General features: G+C 36.8%; 1 protein-coding gene across 1 annotated transcript in view; it reads left to right on the plus strand.

Moving 5' to 3' along the window:
- Bltp1 (bridge-like lipid transfer protein family member 1) overlaps nucleotides 1-25,572 on the plus strand; it is a 191,499-nt gene that overhangs the window by 125,531 nt on the left and 40,396 nt on the right. Inside the window, 14 exon segments of the mRNA XM_047567624.1 lie at nucleotides 168-374; nucleotides 1,706-1,944; nucleotides 4,255-4,499; nucleotides 6,761-6,866; nucleotides 8,707-8,804; nucleotides 9,772-9,957; nucleotides 11,021-11,189; nucleotides 12,669-12,880; nucleotides 14,701-14,899; nucleotides 18,880-18,939; nucleotides 19,975-20,201; nucleotides 20,906-21,106; nucleotides 21,291-21,421; nucleotides 22,868-22,991. Coding sequence (XP_047423580.1) covers nucleotides 168-374; nucleotides 1,706-1,944; nucleotides 4,255-4,499; nucleotides 6,761-6,866; nucleotides 8,707-8,804; nucleotides 9,772-9,957; nucleotides 11,021-11,189; nucleotides 12,669-12,880; nucleotides 14,701-14,899; nucleotides 18,880-18,939; nucleotides 19,975-20,201; nucleotides 20,906-21,106; nucleotides 21,291-21,421; nucleotides 22,868-22,991 — 2,404 coding nt within the window.

Raw genomic sequence — 25,572 nt, forward strand, 5'->3', positions numbered from 1 at the left:
GTTCAGTGCAATGTGGAATAAATGTTTTTAATATTTTTGGAAAACATTTCATCTGTATACAATTTACTATATGAAAAATCTTATTTAGCTCATTGAATACTCTGAATTTATCTTCAGAATTTCTCTTTGTATGGCTGTATTTAATGGTCCTCCTCCTCTGTTGGTAGAACTGTAGTGAAATGTAGTATTGCCAAGTCCCAGGCCCTTTACAGTGCCCAGAGGGGGCTGAAGACAAACAATGCAGCTGTGTTCAAAGTAGGTGCCATCAGCATCAACATTCCTCAGCACCCTGCGACCTTGCACAGCATGATGGTTCGAAGTTCTCACCAGCTCTCCAAACAAATCTCAGACCTCATCAGACAGCCTTCTACAGTGTGAGTGACCCCACTGTTCCCATTCAGTGATTCTGTGCCATACCTTAGGGTTTCTTTGCCTGTTAACAGAATTTTGAGAAGAAGATGGTACTTGTAAGTATTGACATCTGAACAGTGAGGCAGGTGGAGAGCAGTAAGACGTGATCATGGGAGAATCATATTGGATGTCATCTGTGTCAGAAATGCAGGTGCTGATGTTCCATGTTGCATAATGCAGCTGGAGAGAGCATCCGGAAGGTACTAACACAATGCAAACTGTTGGATCCTAGGACCACCAATCCTTGTTTGCTTTGGATTCACTAAAATTTAACAAATTGTACTGGTCATTTATGATTTTACACTGTTCATGACATGAAATTGTCCTTTATATTATCATACATGATATTATTGTCCTTTACATTAATTATTCAAGACTGCATTTAATGCCACAAAAATATTTTAAAGGACAGCAAATCAGACCTTTACGCATTAACTTCATTCCCTATGCCTGTACCTTGTGTTTATGGCACCTGCATTGCCAAACCTTATTCTTGGTCTCCAAAAGTTGTAACTAATAGAAATATTTGTAAAACAAAGAGAACATGTTTTACAATGTCACTTCTCCATCCTGTGAAGAGGGAAGACATTAGTGTGTCTTTTCATGGTGTCCTTAAGCAATGATTTTTTCTCCCCAGTTTTCTCTCAATCTTTAATTCTCAATGTAGTAGTAAATTACAGCTGACGTTCACAATATAGTAAGAATTTAAATACATTTCTGTGAATGGAACATGGAATCCAGAATGTGTTCATGTATTTTAGTTTTAAAATACTCAAAGTGATTTTTCCTTATTATGATGTATAGTAGTTAAAAAGTCAGTGTCTGGAGTTACACTGATTGGGTTCAAATCCTAGCTTCACCACTTCTAGTTCTGCTTTCTTATTTGCAAGGTAGAGATAATAGTATCTGCTCAAAGGATTTTATAAGATAAGACTCACAAAACTCTAAGAGCAATATCTGGCACTCAAATAATTGGTTATTGTTGGTGGTGTTTTCAGATGGTAGCAACAGTAGTGACAGCGGTGTTAATAGTATTGCATTTAATAGTAGAGTGCAAATGGGTAAGTCATAGAATTTAGACTCAGAAATCTTGTGTTTAAATTCCAGTTTTGTGTTAATGATATGAATCACCTCAGAAGTACAGTATTGCAAGAGTCACTAATGTTATTGCCTTTTTTCTGCTTTTCTAGATCATTGTTGTTCAAGGGCTGTTTTTCACTAAGAATTCCAATTATTTCATACAATAAAATAGCTGTTGTGGTTTTTGAAAAATTATTTTCTTCTTGGTTTGTAGCCCACAACCTATGAAAGAAGATATTGCAACTCCGCTGCCCTCTGAAAAAACCCCAACAAGTGTTAATCAAACTCCTGTTGAGACAAATGAATTTCCTCAGCTCCCAGAAGGCTTAGAGAAGAAGCCTATTGTTCTTAAATTCAGTGCCATGTTAGATGGCATTGCTATCGGAGCAGCACTGTTACCATCTCTGAAAGCAGAGTACAAGATGGGAAGAATGAGAAGTCACGGAATGACAGGTAACGCTGAATTCTCAGTTTAGCCTCTGAAAATTTATGAAGTTTTGAGAAATTGGTAATAATATCTTGACAGAAAGGGAAGTTTGGTGTTATAAATGTTATGTAAAAATGTCAAAAGATTGGGCCACAGCACTTGGATTTTATTAATGATGTTTTTTAGTCAGGAAAAAAATGATAAGAGCTTTCTGTTAAGCAGAGGTACTATTTGCTGGTGATATACTGCATTGATCTCCTGTGTCTTTATGCCTTTTATTTCCTTTTCTTGCCTTACTGTGTTTGCCTTGTCTTACTTTTGTTGTTTGAGGAATCAGCATTTCACCAATGAGTTAATATTTGCTGTGCATGTTTGCTAGGTATGCTCTGTCAGGTTAAGAAAATGTGCTTTTTTTTCTAGTGAACTGTGTGTCTCTGAAGAATAATTGGTGAATTTTATCAGATACTTATCTATTGAAGTGAAAATGTTTTCTTTATTCTGTTAACATAATAGATTATTTTTTAAAGCACTGATACATACACATGTGAGCACACATATTGAGATAAGTATGTGCATTCCTACCCCTGGCATTTCAAGTTCTGGTTATTAAGAGTGATTTTTCTGAAACCAAAAGAACTTCATATTTTCAGAAACAGAAGACTGAAAAGTGAGTATCCAGGTTTGGCAGAGTCAGAAGTCTTAGGTTTCAAATAGTGAAGGCCATTGGTACCTGAAGTCAGACTTGTTTTCATCATTTATTCGAATCACCCATGAAATAAAACAGCAAGTCAGAAACCAGACAGGCAGTTTGCAACTAGGAAAATGGAAATATTTTGAAAGCATAGTGTCATATTGTCAAATATCCAGGCAGGTAAGAACTCCACCAGATTCTTTTGAGATGAAGCCAGAGGGCAAAAGCAGAGGCAGAGTACTTGCACTGGTGGTGGGTGAGTAGTGGCTGCAGCCTGGGGTACTTCAGGTCCCAGGTCTTCATCTAAGGGTGCTCACATAGAGATGGTGTGGATAGTACCCCCTCTTGCAGCTGGCAGGTGAGAGTCAGGAGTCCACCTGGCTGCAGGGGTGAGCAGGAGGAGGTCAGGGCCTTCTCAGGTGCTACCCTGGGTGTGTGAGCACTTTCCTACTTAAGGCTCTTGCCACATGTAATAATTATTGTGTGGGCTGGGTGCAGAGGCATATGCATATAATCCCAGTGGCTCAGGAGGCTGAGACAGGAGGATCACAAGTTTCAAGCTTCAGCAATTTAGTGAGACCCTAAGCAACTCAGTGAGGCCCTGTCTCTAAATAAAAAAATAAAAGGGCTGGGGATGTGGCTCAGTGGTTAAGTGCTCCTGAGTTCAATCCCTGGTACAAAAAAAAAACAAAACAAAAACAGATGGTTGCATGGGCAGTGGATATAGTGGATCTGGCCTGTGGATGTAGTGGTGTGTTCAGAGCACTAGGAATAGATAACAAGGTGTCTGTGTGGATAAAATGGGTCACATGGTGATGTTCTACTGGGACAGTGGAAAGCATGCCCTTAGGTTGTGCTGGTCTACAGGAATGCACTTGTGTAAACATGTCATACATGGAGTGGGCAGTGGCAGTTCTCAATTGTGATAGGCTTCCGCTGCCCTTATAGGCCTCCAGGACAGTTGGGGACATACAGGCTGAATGATAGTAGAAGTAATATTTCTGTATTTACTTACCAACCTCGTGCCAGACAGTTGATTTAAGGCTTAAGGCAATCGTAAATGAAAACTCATAACATATCCTTATTTCTTAAGGTAAAAAATAAATGTGTTTGTACTTATGAATGTTTTCACTGAGTTCTGTTTAACTAATTTGATTTTGACAGTTTTCACTACTTTCCACACTTACTTAGGATTAGGTGACAAACTGTCAGCTGCTAACTGTTCTCTATGAATGAAGCACTGTGTAGGTGTGGAATTATTTTTTTTTTTTTTTTGGTTTTTAACTTGGACTAGTTTCTCTCATTATAACTTCTCCATGATAAGGGCACATTTTTTCTGTTCTGCCTTCTCTGATATAAAGAACATTTGTTTAACTGTTTTTCTGGCATCTGATACCATGTTGGACAACTAGAAGGCCTAATCTTCATGGCTTAATATTACTTGCTGACTGACTCTTTGTAGAAACCGTATGTATGTTTAAAGATAAGGGAGTATTTTATGAGCAAACTTAAAGTATCCTTTCATGTATTTCAAGGCATATTGTGAAAGGTTCATTATTTTTCTTGGACATTGCTCTTGCAGAAGTGAAGAATGGGTGCACCAGTGAGCACCTACACAAACAAGAACTTCTTTTGTTTCTTGCAGGTGCACAGACAAGGTTTACATTTGAGCTGCCAAATCACAGATTGCGTTTTACTTCAAAAGTTTCGGCCACAGATATGTCAACCATTCCTCCTTCTGCCAGTCTTAACCTTCCTCCTGTTACTATGTCAGGGAAATACATCATGGAAGAGCATGACAGCTGCTCTGATCAGGTGTGGAGTATCGACGAGCTGCCTTCTAAGCAGGGCTACTACCTCCAGGGAAATTACCTACGTTGTGTGGCAGAAGTACGTTTATTTTTAGATTTTCTTATTCTTTTAATTTACAAGTCTTCCAGATTGAGGTGTGCCAAAATATGTTTTTATCCAAACCTTTGTTACAAACTTTTAAGTTTAAGCATGAAATCATTTGTTCCTATAGCAGACTTCTCTATGGAATCAAGGGTAGGGGTGTGGCTGCCTGTCTCTTGTCTCTTTCTCTTCCCCTATAGTTTAATTGAAACATGCTTTTTAAAATGTACTAGTCATCTTTGAATTTTACATTTCTTACATTGAGTTTAATGTCCATCTTGGCATTATTTTCACAGTGTATTTGCTTCCTGAAGGCAAATAGCAGCTAGTATTCCAGAGGTTTTTATGTATCGACATCTGTAGTCCTAAACTCAACCCTCTAAGGTAGATACATTTGTTCTAATTTTGAAATGAGGAAACTGAACCTTAATGAGGTTACATGTTTCATATAAATATACATAATTATTAGTGATAGAGTCCTAGAGAATGAAAGATTTACTAAACTCATATGAAAGATGGGTACCTGATTTCTTCTTCTTCTTCTTCTTCATCATCATCATCATCATCATCATCATTTTTGCTTTTGTACGGTCAAAAGTTTAAGAAGCACTTGGACATGTCTTTCATCTGATTTGAAATTCTGTTAAGAAAGCTCTTTGGGTTCTTTGAAAGAAATATTAGTGATAGGGACACATTTAAGTCTGATGTACCTTTTTTAGAGTCTACTTGTCTTAGCCCCTGAGAGTTGAGATTTCATTGGTATTCTAACTTATAGAGTAAAAGATTGAAACCAAGAGGATACACACCTTTCCTAAGTCTCCCAGCTATCAAGTGAGAAGGCAGGAGCCAAGCCTGGTGGTCCCCCAGCACTCTGTGCTCTCACCCTACCATGCCTACCATGTCACTTTGGCAGAAGCAGTAACAACCTTAACAAAGAGCAGTTTACTATACATCTTATAAATTCTTATCTCTGGGATCTGAAGCATCTCTATGAAAGCTCTTTTGAGTTCTTTAATAGAAATAGAAAGTTGCAGGGGGCATACTTAAGTTCCACTTAGCCTTCTTTAGATCCTATTTGCCTTATTAGCTCATAAGCTGGCATTTCTGTTTGTGAAAAATGAGTATACAAAAAAGTGCCCAAGTTTCTAACAAAAGTTTTACTTAAAAGATTTTAAAGTATATTTCATTTGCGTTTTCTACACTGAATAAAAGTGCCCCAAACTCTATTTACCAATACCATTATTAATGCTGCATTTGAAGGGAAATAAAGCAAATCTAATGCAATGTGTTGCATGATTCCTTATTAATATTAGATATTAAAAAGGAATAAAATTTGTAATTTAGGCAGAAAAGCATCCCAAATTTAGTAAAAATACAGTTTATTTTCAGATATTTCAAAGAATCTAAAGTTGTATCCCTTTTAAAACCAAATTTTGTTACGGCCTAAAATAAACCAGAAAATCACCTCTACCCTGTTTGTACTATTCTATACAAAATAAAAAGGAAAAATAAACGTTAGGATTAAGCTTTCTATAATTCCTCACTTAAAACTGCCACGTCTCTTTTTCTTTTTTAATTTTTGATCAAAATAGGAAGCCTAACAAAATGGCAAATGAAGCATTTTTCTTCATCATGTTTAAAACTATCTTTCCTATAACACTCAACTTTAATTAGGGGCTACTTTCTATTTAATCTGTTAATTAGTTAATTCCTGCCTGAAGTATAATGCCTTGTACTAAGTAGGACACAACTTAATTAGGTATCTCCAATATGTTAATTCACTAAGCATAATCCTCAGACACAGAATTTTCATTGTTGTATCCTTATCATTTAATGTGGTACATAAAATAGGTGGTCAATACATAATTGTATAAAATAAGTAAATTTACTTACAATGATGCTTGTCTCTGGTTCTAAGATCACAGAGGTGATCATTAAAAATAAATTTTACTCTAGGTAAAATTTTAATTTTGAAATTAATAGGTTATATATTTAAGATATTATTATTTGTTTTCAAAATATTTCTCACAACTTAATTACTGGTTTTAAAACAAACATTTGAGAATGGCCCATATCTGTCAGGCCAGTAAAGATTAGGGTTTCTATTTTAAATCTGTCTTAAGTATATTGATCTCAAATAGTATGTATTCCAGTCATCTCTTTTCTTCTGAGATTTGGATGATGTTTTAAGGAAAGGTGTAGACTAAGATGGTGGTGTTGATCTATTGTTAGTCTGATGCCCTGGTTCTATTTGGCAGGTTGGTTCCTTTGAACATAATCTCACAACTGATCTTCTGAACCACTTGGTGTTTGTACAGAAAGTGTTCATGAAGGAAGTCAATGAAGTAATACAAAAAGTTTCTGGTAAGATGATCTAGTATCCTATAGTGTAGGTGCAGTTTTCAAATAAAACTTAATTGACAGAACAGGAGCAAAATTCGATCCGTCAGTTGATTGTGAAAGCAGAATTTCTTTGGATTTTTATTCTTACTACTCCCGAAAAGTACCAATTATTCTTTATTTCATTGAGCCAACAGAAAAGACAACCTGTTTTCAAAGTAAGCCCCATGGTTGTTTGATCACATGTGGTGTGTTTGCTGCACCTCATGATTACATCACCTGAGCAGGCGCTGCCTGCAGGGCCATGGGAGAAGCTGAGGACTTTCCTGCCTGGTATTGTCTGTCTTATTAAACAATGTTTAGTAGCAGTCTTCTTAAAAATTCTCAAAATGTAGATACATTCTGTGTAATATTTTTCTATGACATAATTCCTTCTATAAGTCCAAGTAGAAATTGTCCCTGTATAAATTATCTTTACAAATTACATATAAGAGAGATAAATAAATAAATAAATAAATCATTCAATAGTCATTTACTCAGAACTTGAAACACTTATGGCCCCAAGAAAGATGATGAGGAAGTTACAAGCATACGTGGATAATACATTTAGCAGGCTTAGGGAACTTGTGCTTTCATTGGGGAGATTAGATATTTTTACATATACTAATACAAAGTGCAAATGAACGAGAGAGTTAAATATAAACAGGCGTGAAGGGGAGAGAACAGTTCATGGAACTACATCGGGGCCCTCCTGGTGTAGGAATGCTTTGAACTGAGGCTTGAGTATGTTTTACTTTTGATAGTTGAGTGCATTTTAAAACAAATGGAGAATGTGAGGAAAAAATTGCAAGAAACTGGGAGAGAAAGGTGTATTTATTTGCTGACTTGAGAAAAGAATTGTGGGAGTATGAAGAAAATTCTGAAGACATTCCACTAGTTGTGAGGAGTGTTGGAGAAAAGATGGAAAGTGGAGGGTTGGATCACCAAACAGCCCTGGTGTCTAATGCATTTAGGAAAAGACTAAGGGCCCTCTCAGTTATTGTCCTATGGAACTTAGTCCAGTTGGTGAAGTGACACATAGAAACCAGTAAAAAAACCTCCCTAACAGAAGTGTGTGTTTTTTGATACATGCCATGTAAGAAAGAATGCACCAGGGAGGCTTTGAATGAGCTGATATGTGACAAGGGACTGAGAAGAGCACCCGGCACATGGCACACTCAGATTCCCTCCCTCCCTAAGGTGTCAGGTTGATGGAGATGTCTGCTAGGTTGAGAAGGCAGGAAATGATAAGAGCAGATAGGAGTGCATTGCCAAGATCCTTGTAGAAAAGGGAGCTCAGGGAACAGTGAGCAAGGTGGTCCATAGTTTAGGATTCATTGGGAAGCTGAGCCTAGTGACTTAATGTTTCAAGAAAGCAGTACAAAGTAAACACCATCCACTAAAGTGAGGGTGTGCAGAATTTCCCAACCTTGTGGCAGCAGGGGAAGCCATGTGTGAATGAAGGTGGGGAGTGAGACGTGGTGATCCCAACCCTGGACGTCAGAGCACCTTTGGTTTTGGAGGAAGGCGGAGATGAGAAGGGAAGGGGTATTCGGTAGCCAGCTGGAGGAGGAGGTGGTCATGGATGAAGCCGAGGTAGGAGGTGGAGAGAATACCTGCTTACAGGTAGAAGAGAAAAAAAGAAGACAAGATATCCAGGGAGTTGTAAATGTAATGGAATATTTCAAAGGAGGCAGGGGCAACCCATAGGCAGCACTGGGCATGCAGACCACTTGTCCTGTCTACATGTCCTTCCAGGATACAGGTGGATTTTCTCCTTGTAAATAAAATTACTCCAGACCTTCAGTTGTTTAACCTCTCTTAGGTGGGGAGCAGCCTATTCCTCTCTGGAATGAACATGATGGAACAGCAGATGGAGATAAGCCTAAAATTCTCCTCTATTCTCTGAACTTGCAGTTTAAGGTAACATTTAAATTATAATGGTACTTGTAGAAGTGTTTTATTACTCAATATGTGCTTTACACAAAAATTTATTTAATACTTAAATTACCAAATTGAAAATAAAATAAACCATATTATAATAATAATAACCATATTAACTCAGAAAGAAGGTTTAGTAATTGTTTGAATATTCTTTAGGATTTCTTCTTTTTTTTTCTACTGGTTTTTTTGTTCTGTTTTTTGCAGTACTAGGGATTGAATTCAGGACCTTACACCTGGCAAGCAAGCATTCTACACTGGACTACATCCCCAGTCCATTTATTAGTATTTCTATATATGTACATATTTATGTATTTTTTTAAAACTTTGGGAATCTATCCATAACAGAATTTTTAGATCAACTTATATCTTCTTGAACACCTGTATTATATGTTATACAGTTGTAACAAATTTAATTACCCTCTTCTGATAAATATTTGATTTTTCTAGTTACTGAGGTTATGATTTATTCTGCATGAAATGTTCTGTGTACCTATTCAATTAATATTTTAGGTACAGGGTAGAATGGTAGAGTGCACTCCTACCATGTATGAGATCGAGGGTTCAGTCCCCCACATGGAAAAGAAAAAAAAAAAAAACAAAAAACATGACTTGAGTTGAAATGTTAATATTTTCAACAGTTAAAATATTTGTATTCTTAAAAATTATCCTTACCAAGTAGTTATTTAATTTTAATTTATTCATTTGTTAATGAACACTCAATTTAAAATAGAAAATGCTCAAATGAAATTTAATAACCCAAAAAATTCCACTGACTTGAGAAATGAAAGAATGTTGCTGAGTTTATCAGCTCCTTAGCCATGTCCTGTACATTTTTTAGAACACCACTGTTTTATTTATCAGATATTGAAAGACTGCATTTGAGTGAGCCTATATTATTGATTTAAGATTCTTCTCCCCTTCTCCCCCATTACATGTAATCTGCTAGGGTATTCAAGTAACAGCCACAACTCCATCAATGAGAGCTGTGAGGTTTGAAACTGGATTGATTGAACTGGAACTATCTAACCGACTTCAAACCAAAGCTTCACCAGGAAGTAGTAGCTATCTGAAATTATTTGGTAAATGCCAAGTGGATTTAAATCTGGCATTAGGACAAATTGTTAAACATCAGGTGTGTATGGAATATATTATTGGTATTAAAAAACTGTGACCTCTGAATTTTGCATATCAATTGGGACTACTTTAATTTGTGTAGGATTGTATTTACAAAGATATTTATAATAATTCCCTACAATTTTTGATTGTAAATTCTAATGACTTTTTTATTTTTTAAAACTTTAAAAACTTATTTTAAAGACTTTTACAATTTTACTCTTGCATTTCATCAAGTATTGTGGAAAGCATATTGCTGTGTAGTCACATGAAACTGAATTCTAGTATCTTCATAAATATTTGTCTTTTTTTTTAAGTTTGTTAAACATTATTTTTTATTTCAATGTTCTAACATTAGTCAGTACCTACAATGTTGCAAGCTTATAATTTACCCAGAGGATATTTTTACATATAGTAATGTTGGATATGTAAATTATTTAAAAAAGGTATCAGTTACTCAGATTTTGTATTTGATAGGAATTAAGTTTTGCTGCTTATTGGGAATTTTTTTTTTTTGTTTTCCTTTTGCTGAAAATTATGTCCATTTTAACTATTTTTTCCCTCTTTGATTTGAAGAACCAATTTAAAAAATGCGAGTCACAGTTTGAAAATCAAATGACTACTTTGAAGATTATATGGGGAAAAAATGAACAAAAGTTTTGTCTCTAGAAAAACATTAATTTTTCAAATCGAAACATGTTTTGGGAGAGAGTGTGTTTAATTATTTTGAAACATTTAGTATATGCCATTCTGAGTGTGAACCTCATCCTAGTTTTTGTAGGAACTTCATGACTTTATCTTTACTTTTTCCTTTTTCCTCCCAGTGCCAACCCAGGCCTCAGCATGCTTTTCAGGTGCTCTACCACTGAGCCACACTCCCAGCCTAATTACCTCCTCTATGGCTATTCATGCTGTGTATTAATTTCAAAACATTCATGGTACCAAATATAGGGAATATATCATTGATGAAATTGAGGAAAATATACTATAGTTCTTTTGGGGCATAATATCATTAATGATGTTTAGTTTTATTAAAACATTTTCAATTATTTGATTTTATTGAGCTTTAAAATTTGTTTTAGGTTTATGAGGAAGCTGGTTCTGATTTTCATCAAGTTGCCTATTTTAAAACTAGAATTGGATTAAGGAATGCCCTTCGAGAAGAAATCAGTGGTTCTTCAGATAGAGAAGCTGTGCTTATTACCTTAAATAGACCAATTGTGTATGCCCAACCTGTGGCCTTTGATAGAGGTGAGATTGAGCCAGTGATTGCTATCATAGAAATAATTTGATAATGCACAATAAAAATGATCTGTGATTTACCAATGTGAGTGCTCAACAGCTAAACGACTCATAAATCTGAAAGGTGAACATACAAATAACTTCTTGCCTATTTACTTTAGTGTTTTATGTTATTTTATATTTTAAAGTTATTTTTGCTTTCTATATGGAAAAATAGAAGTGAATGATTCTGAAATTTAATACTAAAATTTTTATTATAGATAACTCATCCACTCATTTATGTTTTGGCACTGTATTTATTCTATACACAATTTATTGTGTATGGTCTTGGAGAATACAAAATGGACAAGAGGATCCCTGCCCTCAAGGAACCTCGTCCAATGGAAGGAGACCAAAGTGGACACAAGTGTAACTAGAGATGGCGTGTCCTAGGGTGTGAGGGAGTCTTCCCTGTGATGCTTAGAGCAGAAACAAGTTCTTCGGCAGGAGTCTACCAGGGCAACCAAGGAAGAAAAGCTGCTCTTAGGTGCCTTTGAATCCCAGGGCTTAGCAAATCCCTGGCATATTGTAAGAACTAGCATACATTTGCCAAAAGAGAACATGAATAAATGTATGTGAGCACCAGGGTCTAAGGAAATAGTGTATTGATTTTCTTTAGAGCAAATAATGAGAAAGAAGGCTAAATAGACAGAGTTCTCAGTAGTGCGGATTGGGCAAATACATTTAATGTATTTTACAGGTAATGAGCTATTTTTGAAGCCAAGTAAGATTTCATTCAGTAGTATCCTTCTTAGGCTGGTGACGAGATGTTTGTAGGGAAATTGCCCTTTTGATAGTGTTATGGATAACATTCTCTTTTGATAAATCATGTGTGTTTTTCATTTTTCATTTCACCAGCCACTTAAAGTCTTTTCTACTCTTGGTGCCGGTGGAACAGTTCTTCCTTTTCCTCCTCCTCTGGCCCCTCCGTTATCACCTTTTTAGACTTCTAGTTCCATATGGTGCCATGAAGTGAAGAATTTCCTTAAGATCTCTTGTTAACAAGCTTAAATTGTCTTTGACCTTTTTCTCTGAATTAAATTCTTTTAATGTGTATTCTCAGCATCATGTACCTCTGTTTTTAGTGAGTATTTAAAAGTGGTAACAGTAAGCCCTACAGACGAGGTCAAGACCACGTCTGCTTCTACCTGTTATTCTACCCAGTTCCTGGGGTAGGATACAAAGGACACTATTCTATTCTAGAGCAAATGAGTGGACCTGAATTTTCTTCTTTCTACTGTCATTAAAATGCAATTGGCTTTCTACTTTGGTTGATGAAAAATTGTTGTCATATCCTCTTAGGTCCTTTCTAATTTTAAAACTGTAGTTTTCTGGGAGTAATTTTTATTGTTCAGTAGGATTTTGCAACTATTGAGGTTTACTTACCACAGTAAACCTTTTCCAGTACTGATCTAAATTTTCTTTCTGTCTTCTCTTAATTCTCAAAAGCTGTGCTGTTCTGGCTGAATTATAAGGCTGCCTATGACAACTGGAATGAACAGCGAATGGCCTTGCACAAGGACATTCATATGGCTACAAAGGAGGTGGTGGATATGCTGCCTGGAATTCAGCAAACATCCGCCCAGGCCTTTGGCACTCTCTTTCTCCAGCTGACTGTGAATGATCTGGGAATTTGCCTACCTATCACCAACACTGCTCAGGTACAGGGAGTCAGGTCGTGTTCCTTTTATTCAGGACTAAACTCCAGGCATTTCTACTAGCCATTTCTAAGAGCACAGAGGAAAGCAATGTCTTTTTATGGAGAACAATTTGCAACTTGAGTTTTGTGGCCAGCAAGTAAGATTGAACTCCATCAGCCATTATTCATCTGTCATCTGAATTGCATAGGACTTCCCTTAAGCACTCTGATATGCTTCAGAATAGTGATAAATTGACACCTATCTGATAACCCTAAATTTTTTCTTTTATAGTTTTCAGAATCTTTGTTTGTTTTTTTTTTTTAGCAAAGAAATCTTTGTTTTAGATTTGTTTATAAAATGGAAACAAAGGAAATTTTAAAATATTGTTTAATAATCTTATCTATAATAGAGCAGAAAATTCCAAAATGCTTTTAAGCTGTAATGTTTAATGGTAATGAAACTTTCAAGTTATATATACATATGGATAAAGCAGGGATATTCTTTTCATAATTTTAGGACCAACTCTAGGAATATATCCATGTGTATGAACCAGAAAAGGCTCTGAGCACCTGTCAGGCAGGAAGTAACAGTTACAGCCATCAAATATATATTTTACTATGATAATTTAATTTACATTAAATAACCTGCAACCAGTGTTGACTTTTTTTTTTTTTTTTTTTTTTGCGGTGCTGGGGATTGAACCCAGGGCCTTGTGCTTGCGAGGCAGGCACTCTACCAACTGAGCTATATCCCCAGCCTTTGCAACCAGTGTTGAATGAATTCTTTTAAAATTCCTGTTTGGCAAATAGTGTTAAGAAAAACTTTGGACTAAAGATGATAATGTTACATGTTGTGTTTTAGGAATTGAAATGTGATAGTTTTTTAAATTGTTTTATTAGTCCTTTATAGTTACACATAATATTGGGGTTCATTTTGACATGAGAAGCATGGAACATATTTTGCTCTAATTCAGTCCCCAGTGCTTCCAGTTTCCCTCCTCCCTCCCCTGTTCCCCTTCCTCTGCTACTGATCTTTCTTCATTTTATTTATAGCTTTTTTTTAAAATTAGTGCATTGCAGACATACATGAAGGTGCAGTTCGCTGTGGTATATTCATGTATGTGCATAGGATACTTTGCTGTTTCTTGCCACCATTTCTCCCTTTTCCTGCCCCTCCTCCCTCCTGCCCAGTGCCCTCCTCTACTGCTCTGATCTTCTGTTGTCACTGGGTCCTCACCCCTTGTCTTTTCTTACTTTGGTACAGCGTTCACATATGAGAGAAAACATTGAACCCTTGTCTTTCTGGGTCTGACTTAGTAAATAAGTTTTTTCATGGCATGATGGACAGAAGAGCTTAGGCTGTACACACGAGGAGTGGGTATGATAGAGCACTCCCAACAAATGAAACAGAGACCCTGTATATAAAAACAGATGACTAAACCTTTGCAAATTAAAGAAAAAATGGACATGGCAAATGCATTTCCCTTGAGCAGTTATTTTTTATTTAATTTTGATACTGGAAATTGAACTCAGTGGCATTTTACCACTTCACTATATCCCCAACCCTTTTATTTTTTATTTTGAGTTAAGTTCTTGCTAAGTTGCCAGGTGTCTGACTTGCAGAGTCTAGGCTCAAACTTGTGATCCTCCTGCCTCAGCCTTCCTAGGTCACTGGGATTACTGGCCTGGACCACCATGTTCAGCAGGAGTGATTTAATTTTTGAAAGTCATTGTAATAAGGATTTCTAGACTTGGCCCTTTCTAGATTTTCATTTCTACTAATCTGAAGATTTCTGGATTTAAAAAACCCTTGTCTTACTTTTTCTTGAATGTCTTTTGCAGTCTAATCACACTGGGGACCTTGACACCGGTTCAGCCTTAGTATTGACCATTGAGAGCACTCTCATCACTGCTTGCTCTTCAGAGTCTCTGGTTAGCAAAGGGCATTTCAAAAACTTCTGTATTCGTTTTGCTGATGGCTTTGAGACATCGTGGGATGACTGGAAACCAGAAATACGTGGGGATCTGGTAATGAATGCCTGTGAGTGTCTTTTATTTTCTGTATGAGGTTCAGAATTTAAATAAATAAATAAATAAGCAGAGTCTTTATTTTTTTAAATAAAGTATGTTCAAGTATAGAAATGATTTTTGACTTTGTGAAATAAGGGTTATTCCTAGTTAAAGGTGACCAAATGTATGTGTGACAAGCTACAGGTTTCAGTAGCTGGGTAAATCATCCCAGCATTCCTTTTGTGGTGTGACATTTGAAGCTTTGCTCACTCCCTGAGTTTGCTGGTAATCCATCCATGAATTCAGCCAGATGAAACATCTTTGTTCCTTAGGGATCTTGAAAGAAAGGAGTAACTGTGTAAGACCCAACTCCTAAAACACAGAGCAGGTTGTGCATTTCCAGGACTAGGAATTGAGGCCTTGATTCATATTGGTGCAAATAAATCCATACATTCAAGTTTGTAGGAATACAATGTGATGTATGAATTTCTCCAGTTCCATCATATTCCAGTTTGTGTATAACATTCTGTGTTTATGTGCTAGTTTGGAGGTAGAGCATTTATTTGTGTCTATTTTAATATTTCAAGTTATATTGTAGCAATTTGTAAATCATCATTAGTCTTAATAATGAAGGAAAAATACACTTGAGGAATTAGAGGAGTGTGAACTAAAATCCCCAGCAAATCTTGGAAGTCAGGCAGTACTTAAACTTTTTAGAAAGGGGTGTACCATCGTCGTTTACACAGCTACTTCCCTGTCTTTAACTGGAGGAAAATCTTTCCAGTTCTGGATTTTCTTTGAGGAATGGGGAAACTTCTCATTTTTACACTGAAAATTGTAGTTGCCTCATTCAGTATTAACTAAGACTTAGATGAAATTACAGGTGGAAGTCTTGGTTTTGATGTGTAGGGAAAGAAAGTTATCTTTTCCTTTTGCCCTTTCAGACTTTTTGCTAGGCCCCTGTCACAAAAGACAGACTACTGACAGAAAAGCAAACAAATGTATTAATGTAAGTTCTATGCAACATGGGAGCCTTCACAAGGAAATGAAGACTCAGAGACATGGCTAACCCTGGGTATTCTTGTGGTAGGTTGGATGAAGAATCCTGCATTACAGCAAAGTGCAAACGAAGAAGGCGTGAGCTCAGCCTGGTAACCAGGGAACTCAGCAGGGCCCTGTGTGCAGAGTCTTCTCTGTGTCCCTTCCTTTGCCGTCTGAGATAAGGGTCTTCTGCAGGGATAGGGAGGGACCTCTCCATGACTGTTGACCTACTTCAGAGGAAAAGCAGAGTGCTTCCTGCATTTGCTCCTGCTCAGATTCCTTCAGCTTTGAGTTGTTGGTGTGTGACAGTGCCATATGTCCTGAACCACTTTAGATACTTTGCATTCAGATAATTCATAGGTTAACCATGGGTTTTCTTTGAAATACTTCAGATTTCCTAGACTTGATACCAAATACTCATCATGCCTGTTATTCAAAGACCAAAAATAGCCTTCATCAGTAATTTTTACAGATTATCATTTTATATAGTAGTTGTGGGTTTAAAAAATCATTATAGCATATTTATTCTTTTGGTTTTGGGATTTTTCTTATTAAAGGCAAAAAGGCAAAAATTTAACCTGTCAACTTTTATTGAGGTACTATCTTTCCATTCTTGAATTAATTAAAATTAATAGAATGCATTTGGGGGAAAAGGAAAGGTGTCATTTGTTTAATAGTTTATTGTAAAGTGCATAAGAAATGTGAAATAAGAAGTATTCCTCAGGGGCTATGGCTGTAGCTCAGTGGTAGCCTGCTTTCCTTACATGTGTGAGTCACTGGGTTTGATCCTCAACACCACATAAAATAAATAAAAGTATTGTGTCCATCTACAACTAAAAAAATAAATAAATAAAAAAGCAGTATTCCTCAGAATCAAAAACATGTATTTAAGAAACAAATAAATACTATTTCAGTGCTTCCATATACATTTCTGCCAATACTGTAGAACACTAACAGGTGGGCATTGCGATGTCGTTATAGACTCAGGTTTCAGAAGCTTTTGTAGTCTGCTGTTGATGAGTTTTCTTGGGAGGGATTTATAGGGGATGGATCAGAGGAGTTTTATTGACATATAATAATTATAAATGATAATGGACAAATTAGTTTACAATGTTTAGCTTTTATTAGTAGTATACTTGGATATAACTTTCATTTAATGTTTTTGAAGAAAGATGAGTTTAGGGCAGAGAAATAAGGAATGATCACATTACGCCTTAGAATTGTGGTTTTACAGGTTGTTGTAAAAACACGCCTTAGCAGAAAAAGATGACACAGTGAAATTTGCCTTCTCGGTGATTTTTTTTTGGGAATTGCAACAAAAATTAGGACAATTTGTAAGAAGAATTCCAAGGACCGTGTAGATAGATTAGACCCATTTTATTAGCATGTATGTGGGCAAATTGTAGGAACCATCAGGACTTGCCGTCCCAGGTACAGTTGCTGGTCCTTATTGGCTTTGTGTCTCTGACACAGAGACCCTGAGCATGAAGGGGAGAGCCTCATACGTTTTCTAGCCCTCCTCTTCAGGATGTAGATTCACCAAAACTCCTATTTAATTAAAACTCCATATTAATTCATCATGGCTTTGTGTTCTGTGAATTTATATGATTTTTTAAACTTAATGTTTTAAAATAATATATCACTTCTTGTGATAGGACATCCTAAAAGTTTTCTGTGTCCTTTTTATTTTCCTGATCTTCCTTTCATGTGGCCTCAGTTATGTTGTTCACATTTCAAAGGATTTTCTTTTCATTCTACCATTCTTGGATTTGAAAGGTTAATGCAAATTCTGATTTGTACATTGTAGAGTATAAAGGTAAATTAAGTAGATCTTCACCTGAATGCCAAATCTAGAATTTTCTTAATTTAGAATTTGTATGCAAGACACAGGTACTGTATTATTTAAAAATATAGATTGTAAAGTTATTTGTAATATCTCTTTAAAAACATAATAGAAATTTTCATTTGCTAGCAAATAGATCTTCTCTTACAAACTAAATTGTAGCTTGTCTAAGTCAGGATTTTTCTATTTTGAAAAAATTTAAGGAAAGTCAAATTGAATACCAAAGTTCCTAGAAAACAAATATATATCTTACTTTAACACTCGAATACCAATTTAGGATCCAAAGGGAGTCATTAGAGGATGTTTCATTTGAGACTATGTACTGTCAAGTTCAGACTGATGTTTAGTTTCTAATAAGAATTACTAAGAAAGGCCTTAATTCCTTCTTTAGAGTTTATTTTGTTCAAGAGTTTTTCAAGCAAGGTATATCCCTTATGGTTTAAAGCTGTTGAATCTATCTGACCTCTATTCTGAAACTTTAAGTTAACAGGTTAAAGCTAGGTGATATTAAACATTTCCTAGTGGATCAGTTATCCTCTAGGAGTAGCTATGACCTTGAGATTGGCATCACGACAGTCAGTCATTTTCTCATAAAAAGAAGACAAGCTAATGGATTATGTCTTTGACCTAATGTGGGAGTTCTGCTGTTAAGAAGTCATGTTTAGGCTGGGGAGATAGCTCAGTCGGTAGAGTGCTTGCCTTGTAAGCACAAGGCCCTGGGTTCGATCCCCAGCACCCAAAAAAAAAAAAAAAAAAAAAAGAAGTCATGTTTAAATCATTTGCATTCTGAAAGTACGATTGATTTATGCTGACACAAATTGTCTTGGCATCCTGGATGTTGATGGAAAGCCATCTAGAGGCTCAGAGCCCACTGGGTGTTTTGACTCTGAGGAGGAAATCATGTGCAGAGAGAAGGGCTAACACTGCAGGTCAGTTATTAAAGTCATAGAACAGAACATTGTAAGATGTCGAATGGATCTACTGGGTCATTACAGGAGCCCTTCCATCCCACAGATTAGGGACTGAAGCCCACAAGGGCTCGCACTTGTGTTTGTGTTTGGTCACTGGAGTATAATATTTAATCATAGGCCCATTTTTATTGAAACTATTTTGGGGTCTTTTTGCAGGCGTAGTTCCAGATGGCACCTATGAAGTGTGCTCAAGGACCACAGGACAAGCAGCAGCTGGTAGGTTCTTAATCAGGATTACTTTTGCTACGTATATCATATAAAGTGTGTACGTTTTTATTTATCTTTTTGTAAAGTTGGGCAGGGTGAGCTAAAGGTAGATGTTTATTTAAAGCCCTTAAAGTGTTGAGGAGGTGGAAGCCTATTGGTGAGTAGCTCTGCCTTCTCTTGGTACTATTTCTGTTGTCCTCCCCTCCCCAGCCTTAGCTTCAGTGCTCATCCTGAGTAAGTTACTTAAGAAGGCATGGAGACCTGCAGTCCCCAGTGACAGAACTGAGGGTCAGGGACTTTCCAGCAGCACTTGTAGGAGGAAAGAGTGGTCACGGAAGCACACATACTCACTCATGTACTTGTTAGAACTCTGTCTGCAAGTGACCACAGTCCACTCAAGCTAGCTGAACCAAAAGGGGGAGCTTATGTTTGCAGATTAGAATTAAGTTTAGGAATTACTATCTCAGGGAAGAGAATGAACACGGTCCCAGCTTTCAGGTAGCTTGCTCCTGCTCTTGCTTTTGCTCCCCTCTGTCTGCCTCATTTCTTCTTTGTCAGTTTTTTTTTTTTAAACTGGTGACCTCCTCTTTACAAGACAGAACCACACATGACTTCCAAGAGCTCGTGAACCTCATTTCTCCGCTCTCAGTCATTAGAGAGGAATCAGCCTTTGCTCAAGCTCAGAAAAGATTTTTATTTTTCCAATTTTGACATTCACCTGAACTAATTACCTAGCTAATTCTATCTAATGAAGTAGGGTCTTTGCAATCCCTGATATCACCATGGAAAGGCAGTTTAGGGGCAGGAGAGGAAATCTGTACCTCTCAGGATAAAGGAGGGTGCTATACAGACGAAACAGTAGGTGTGCACTTAATACTGTGTGGGTACAGAAATCAAGTATAAATAGCCTAATTTTTCTGACAGATCTAGGTGAAAAATACTAGTTACTGTATATGGACATCATGTACTTTGTTACTTATGTGTAGGATTATTTAAATTCCTATACTCAGGATTTCCATAAATGTCACTTCTTTACTTAAACAGAAAGCAGTAGTGCTGGAACCTGGACCCTCAATGTGCTGTGGAAGATGTGTGGGATTGATGTTCATATGGATCCTAACATTGGCAAGAGGCTCAATGCTCTGGGCAACACCCTTACCACACTGACTGGCGAGGAGGACATCGATGACATTGCTGATCTGAATTCCGTGAACATAGCTGACCTGTCCGATGAGGATGAAGTTGATACCATGTCTCCCACTATCCACACTGTAAGTGAACTCCTTGTTGGGAATTTCAGGACTGGCTTTTACCTGAGACCAGGATATAATTAATCCAAAGTTATTTATGTTATCATTGCTGTTTGTGGAGGAAGAGAACGTAGTGGTGGTGCCCTGGGTCTGCATTTCGTTGTGGTGCCCTTTGAGTTCTGTGTTTCATAATGACTTGTCATCCGGCTGTGCCTTACCCTGCAGGTATGTAATGACTCTAAAAGTGGAGTGCAGGCAGATGTGTAAAGATAGCCTGGTGACAAGCAGGTGCCTAGGCTGGGGCAGTGGGGGGTGGTGGTGGGGGAATGTGAAGTGATGCTCATAGGCATCATGGGGTTATTTTGGTGATAAAAATGTTCCTGGTGTGATTATGATTGCTCAATTTTGTAAATATGCTAAAATGCACCGAATTGTACAGTCTAAATGGATGAATTTTATGGTATGTGAATTATATCTTAACAAAGATTTTTAATAAGAATCTCAGAAAAAGCAAAGTGCACACACAAAATAAAAGTATACATTTTAAAAATATTATACAATTTACAGTAGCAAATTATTTGGTTGGCATAAAGCTATCTGCTTTTCAATCTGGTATTGACTTTCAGAAGTTATTTTAAGCATTTTTAAATTATTGTACCACAAGTAGTTCTTTCTGTTCTTGGAAAGAAATTTTAAAAAAATTAATATTATTGTTTATTATTTAGAGTTCAGATGGAAGTTCAGTAAGTGGAGATGGCCACAAGCTCACCTTTGGGCAGCGACTTGTAAATCACCTACTAGGCCTGACGCCCCCAAATCAGCGCTATTCTGTTCCTGCAGAGTTTCTATGTGACCCAGAGATGTGGGGCTCCCCTCAGTTTAGCCAGTTTCATTTGAAAGCATGCAGAGCACATTCATGGGGAAATGTAGGTAGCAATTAGATTTCTTATGAAAATAAAGGGATTTGAATCAATGGAGAGTGCCAATCATCTTAATGTAGATGGCTTTGATTCTTGCATGCATTCTTTGATTTAGGTTGTTAATTTTATCGTATAGATTTGCTCTGTGAACTGAAAGGGGATGTTGATACATATGCTTTTGGTTTTTCAGGAAGCTGTAGATTATCGAAGACAAGGAACATCCTCTAGCCAGCCGGGAGAGCTCAGAGGAAGAAAAATTATGAAGCGTTTAGTGGATATCAGAGAACTGAATGAACAGGCCAAAGTAATAGATGACCTTAAGTATGTGTTTTGACTTTTAGTTTAATACAGTATTCTCAAATAATAGAACCACAGGTTACTAAATATGGAGGAAACTTGATTTAGGCTAATCCAAACCCTTTAGATCATTAACGAGATCTGGATCTCTGGGGTCCAGAGAAGTTTAATAATTTGCCTGAGATCACAGGTTCATTAGTAATAAAGTGAGGCCTGAAATCCTAGTCTCCTACTGTTCACACTCATTTCTGACCAGTTTAGACTGACTTTGTATCACATGTACATGTTGCCGCATAGGCACATGAACTCTCCTTTGTCTTTATATGCATATACAAATGTATGTGTTACATATTGCTAGCACTATTATTGGAAAGAAATTTTTTAGAGGAGAAAAAATTACCATTTTTAACTCCCTATTGTGAGTTTGATATGTCATCTCAATTTAATTCTCACATTTCTTTGAGGTTAGATGGCATCCAAGTTTATTGATGGAAAAATTGACTCAGAGGAGTTGAAGAATTGAAACTTGACCTTGGGTGTATCTGACTTGAAGGTTTATTCTCGCACCACCTCACACACACACACACTCCTTGCCCGCCTGAATTAACAGTTCTCTAGAACTGAAGTAGGAGTAGGAATGAGTAGGTAGTGGTAATCTTTTTTCTCTGTTGCTTACTGGATAATACTAAGTAACACCCCCTTTAGAAGAATAAATGTTCTCCTTGCTAAACTTTGGAACTTTATTTTCCTAAGAGTTAATGGTCGGTCATACCTCATCTTTTCTAATTTTCATACACCTCTCCCTTGTGGGAAGTTGTTTGTTTGTTTTGCATTCAATGACTTATCCACAGATACATTTTATACGGTAAAAATTAATGCCTCAAAACTGGTCTGGAAATTACCATGAACCGATTCACATTTTCCTGTTGACTTACATTACAGTTTGTTTGTTCTCAGGGGGAAAGAATGACTTGAAGCAAAATATGTTCTTCTTCCAAAATCTTACCTGAGGCTTATATTTTATGTAGAATTTGACACAGAGACACTTTACACAGTGGGTCTGTGGTTTTCATTAGCTTGCTAGAGACTTTTGATACAGCAATGGGTAAGAAGCATTTCCTCAGTGGGGCATGTGGCACATGACGGTAGTCTCAGTGACTTGGGAGACTGAGTAGCAGTGTTGTAAGTTCAAGGCTTGCTTCAGCCAACTGGCAAAATCTCAAAAAAAGAAAGAAAAGAAAGCGTTGTGGATGTAGCTTGGTGGTTAGTATGCCTGAGTTCAATCCCCAGCATTGGTGCGGAGGGACAGGGAAGCATTTCCTCAGCTGTTAAATGGGTTGTTTTGTTTTAGGGTCTTAGCCTGTCCATACATAATCATTGGTATTCTGACAAGTGAGAGAAAAGAGCAAGTAAGTGTCAGTTTTACTTCATTGCTTCTTTACAATAATGGCCTTATTGTTTTGCATTTAGAAAATTAGGTGCAAGTGAAGGAACCATAAACCAGGAAATTCAACGGTACCAACAGTTAGAATCTGTGGCTGTGAATGATATTCGAAGAGATGTTCGTAAAAAATTGCGGAGATCCAGTATGCGAGTGAGTAAATGTTTAGAAAGAAATTTATTCAACTTTCTTTTGACTTACAGAACTTACCTCTGCTGAAGCTTGTGTTCACTTTTCTTGCACTGCTTGGGCCATGCCACCTGGTTTGCACAAATCAGATCTGTTTGCACCAGGCACTGTTTGAAAGCACTTTACATTTAACAACCTAATCCACTGTAGTCCTATGAGGTAGCTGTTGTTATTTTCCCATTTTAAAGAGAAGGAAACTGAGACACATGTCAGGTAATTTGACCAAGATTATAAAGTCTTATTTAATGTATGTTAGAATGTATATAGTCTGGCTGTATAACCACTAACTGTGGTGAGAGCAAGGGTGAAACCCAGGTGGTGGAACTCCGTCTACGGTCAGGCCCTTGTCACTGCGTTTTCCCTGCCTTTCATGAAACTACACTTGCTTTGTAGTCTCTGTTGTGAACTCTGTGAAAAACATGAAATCTTCTGAGATGTCTCTTCTTTCCCTGTCCTTTTTTACCAGAATTTACCTCAGCCATCACTTTCTCCTTTTTGAGTTCATTTACCTTTTAATTAAAGATAGTTTTATTGAGCAGTTTTAAGTTCACAGAAAAATAAGTATAAAGGTTTTCCTTGTAACATCCCTAGTTGGAAAATCTGAAATCCAGAATGCTAAAACATCCGAAAATCTTGAGTCTTGTGATCCTCTAGGAAGTCGGTAGTTTTGCATTTTACATGCAGGTCTGCAATCCCTTCTGAGTTAATATTGTGAAGAGCACTGGGTCTGCCTGTGTCCAGGGTCCTGCTTTTACATGTTGAGGCTCACTTGTTGCACCAGGTGTTGAAAGGACTATCTTTTGCTCTTTGCTCACTGTATTGCCTTTGTTCCTTTGATGAAGATCAAAAGAACTACACTTAGATGGTTCTAATTCTGGGCTAGTTTGTTCCATTGATCTGTTGGTTTATCTTTTGCCAAAACCATGCTACCTTGATTAGGGTAATATCAATATTACAATTTTGTTCTTCAGTACTGTGTTGGCTTTTCTTGAATCTTCTGTCTCTCCCTGTGAGCTTTAGGATCTTTTTGTGTACATCCACAAAACAACTTGCTAGGCTTTTGATTGGGGTGGAACTGAATCTAATCAAGTTGCAAGGAACTGACCTCCCAACAATATTGAGTCCTCCAACATGAACATAGAATATTATCTCCCATTTATTCAGTTTTTTTATTTCTTTCATCAGAGTTCTATAGTTTTCCTCATAGAGATCTTGTTCATATTTTGTTAGATTTATAACTAAGTTTTTTCTTTTTGTGGATGCAAGAGTAAATTATGTTTCTAGTTGCAGAATCCACTTGTCTATTGCTGGTATATAGGAAAGTAATTGACTTCTGTATATTAACCTTGTGTCCTGCAACCTTTCTATAATTTCAAGGACATTTTTGTCAATTCTTATGGATTTTTTACATAGACAATCATGTCACCTGTGAACAAAGACAATTTTATTTCTTCCTTCCTAATCTGCATACATTTTAGTGTACTAGCTAGTCCTTCCAATATAGTGTCAAAAAGAGGGAGTGTTGCTAGTCAGCTTTCCTTTACTGTGGCAAATACCTGAAGTAATCACCTTAAAAGAAGGAGAAATGCATTTTGTCTCAGACTTTCAGAGATTTCAGTAAATGGTCTCTGGGCCCTATTGCTTGGGGTTTGTGGAGTCATAGTAAGTCATGGCAGAATCTCGTGTCAGAGGAAATGGGGGCAGAGGGCTGATTTCTTGACATCCTCATCAGGGGTCTCCCCCTGTGACCTGACTTCTTCTAACTTCAACTAGACCTCAGCTTCTAAAGGTCACACCACCTCCCTTTAGGCCAGCACATGGACCTTTGAGGGATACTGGAAATCCAGATCCAGGCTACAGTAGGGAAATTTACTGCCTTGTTCCTGATCTTAGTGGGAGAGCCTTGAATTTCTTGCCATTAGAATGATGTTAATTGTAGGGATTTTTGCACCTTTTGGTTATCAAATTAAGGAAGTTTCCCTTTATTCCTGGCTTGGTGAGAGTTTTTAATCATGAATGGGTATTGGATTTTGGCAAATATTTTTCAGCATCCATTACTATGGTTGAGGGACTTTTCTTCTTTAACCTTATCATCTGATGGATTACACTGATTGATGTTTGAATGTTGAACCACCATTGCATACTTGGGATAATTCCTAATTGCTTGTGGTATATTGTTCTCTTTGTACATTCTTTTTGTTGAATTTGACTTGCTAATACTTTGTGGAAGATTTTTATAACTGTATGTAGAAAAGATACTGGTTTATAGTTTTCTTTTTTGTAATTCCTTTGAGTAGTTTTGGAATTAGGCAATGTGGCCTTATAGGTAAGTGAGGTAATATGAGGTAATGTTCCTCTGCTTCTACCTTCTGAAATAGATTATAGGTAATTGGTAGTATTTCTTCTTTAAATGTTGATAGAGTGCACCAGCGAACTCATTTGCACTGGGTGCTTTCTATTTCAGAAAGTGATTAGTTATTAATTTAGTTTGTAAAAAATATAGGCCCATTCAGATTGTCTATTTCTTGTGTGAATTTTGGCAAAT

The sequence above is a fragment of the Sciurus carolinensis genome, chromosome 10 (assembly GCF_902686445.1).
Source record: "Sciurus carolinensis chromosome 10, mSciCar1.2, whole genome shotgun sequence".
NCBI classification, from domain to species: Eukaryota; Metazoa; Chordata; class Mammalia; order Rodentia; family Sciuridae; genus Sciurus; species Sciurus carolinensis.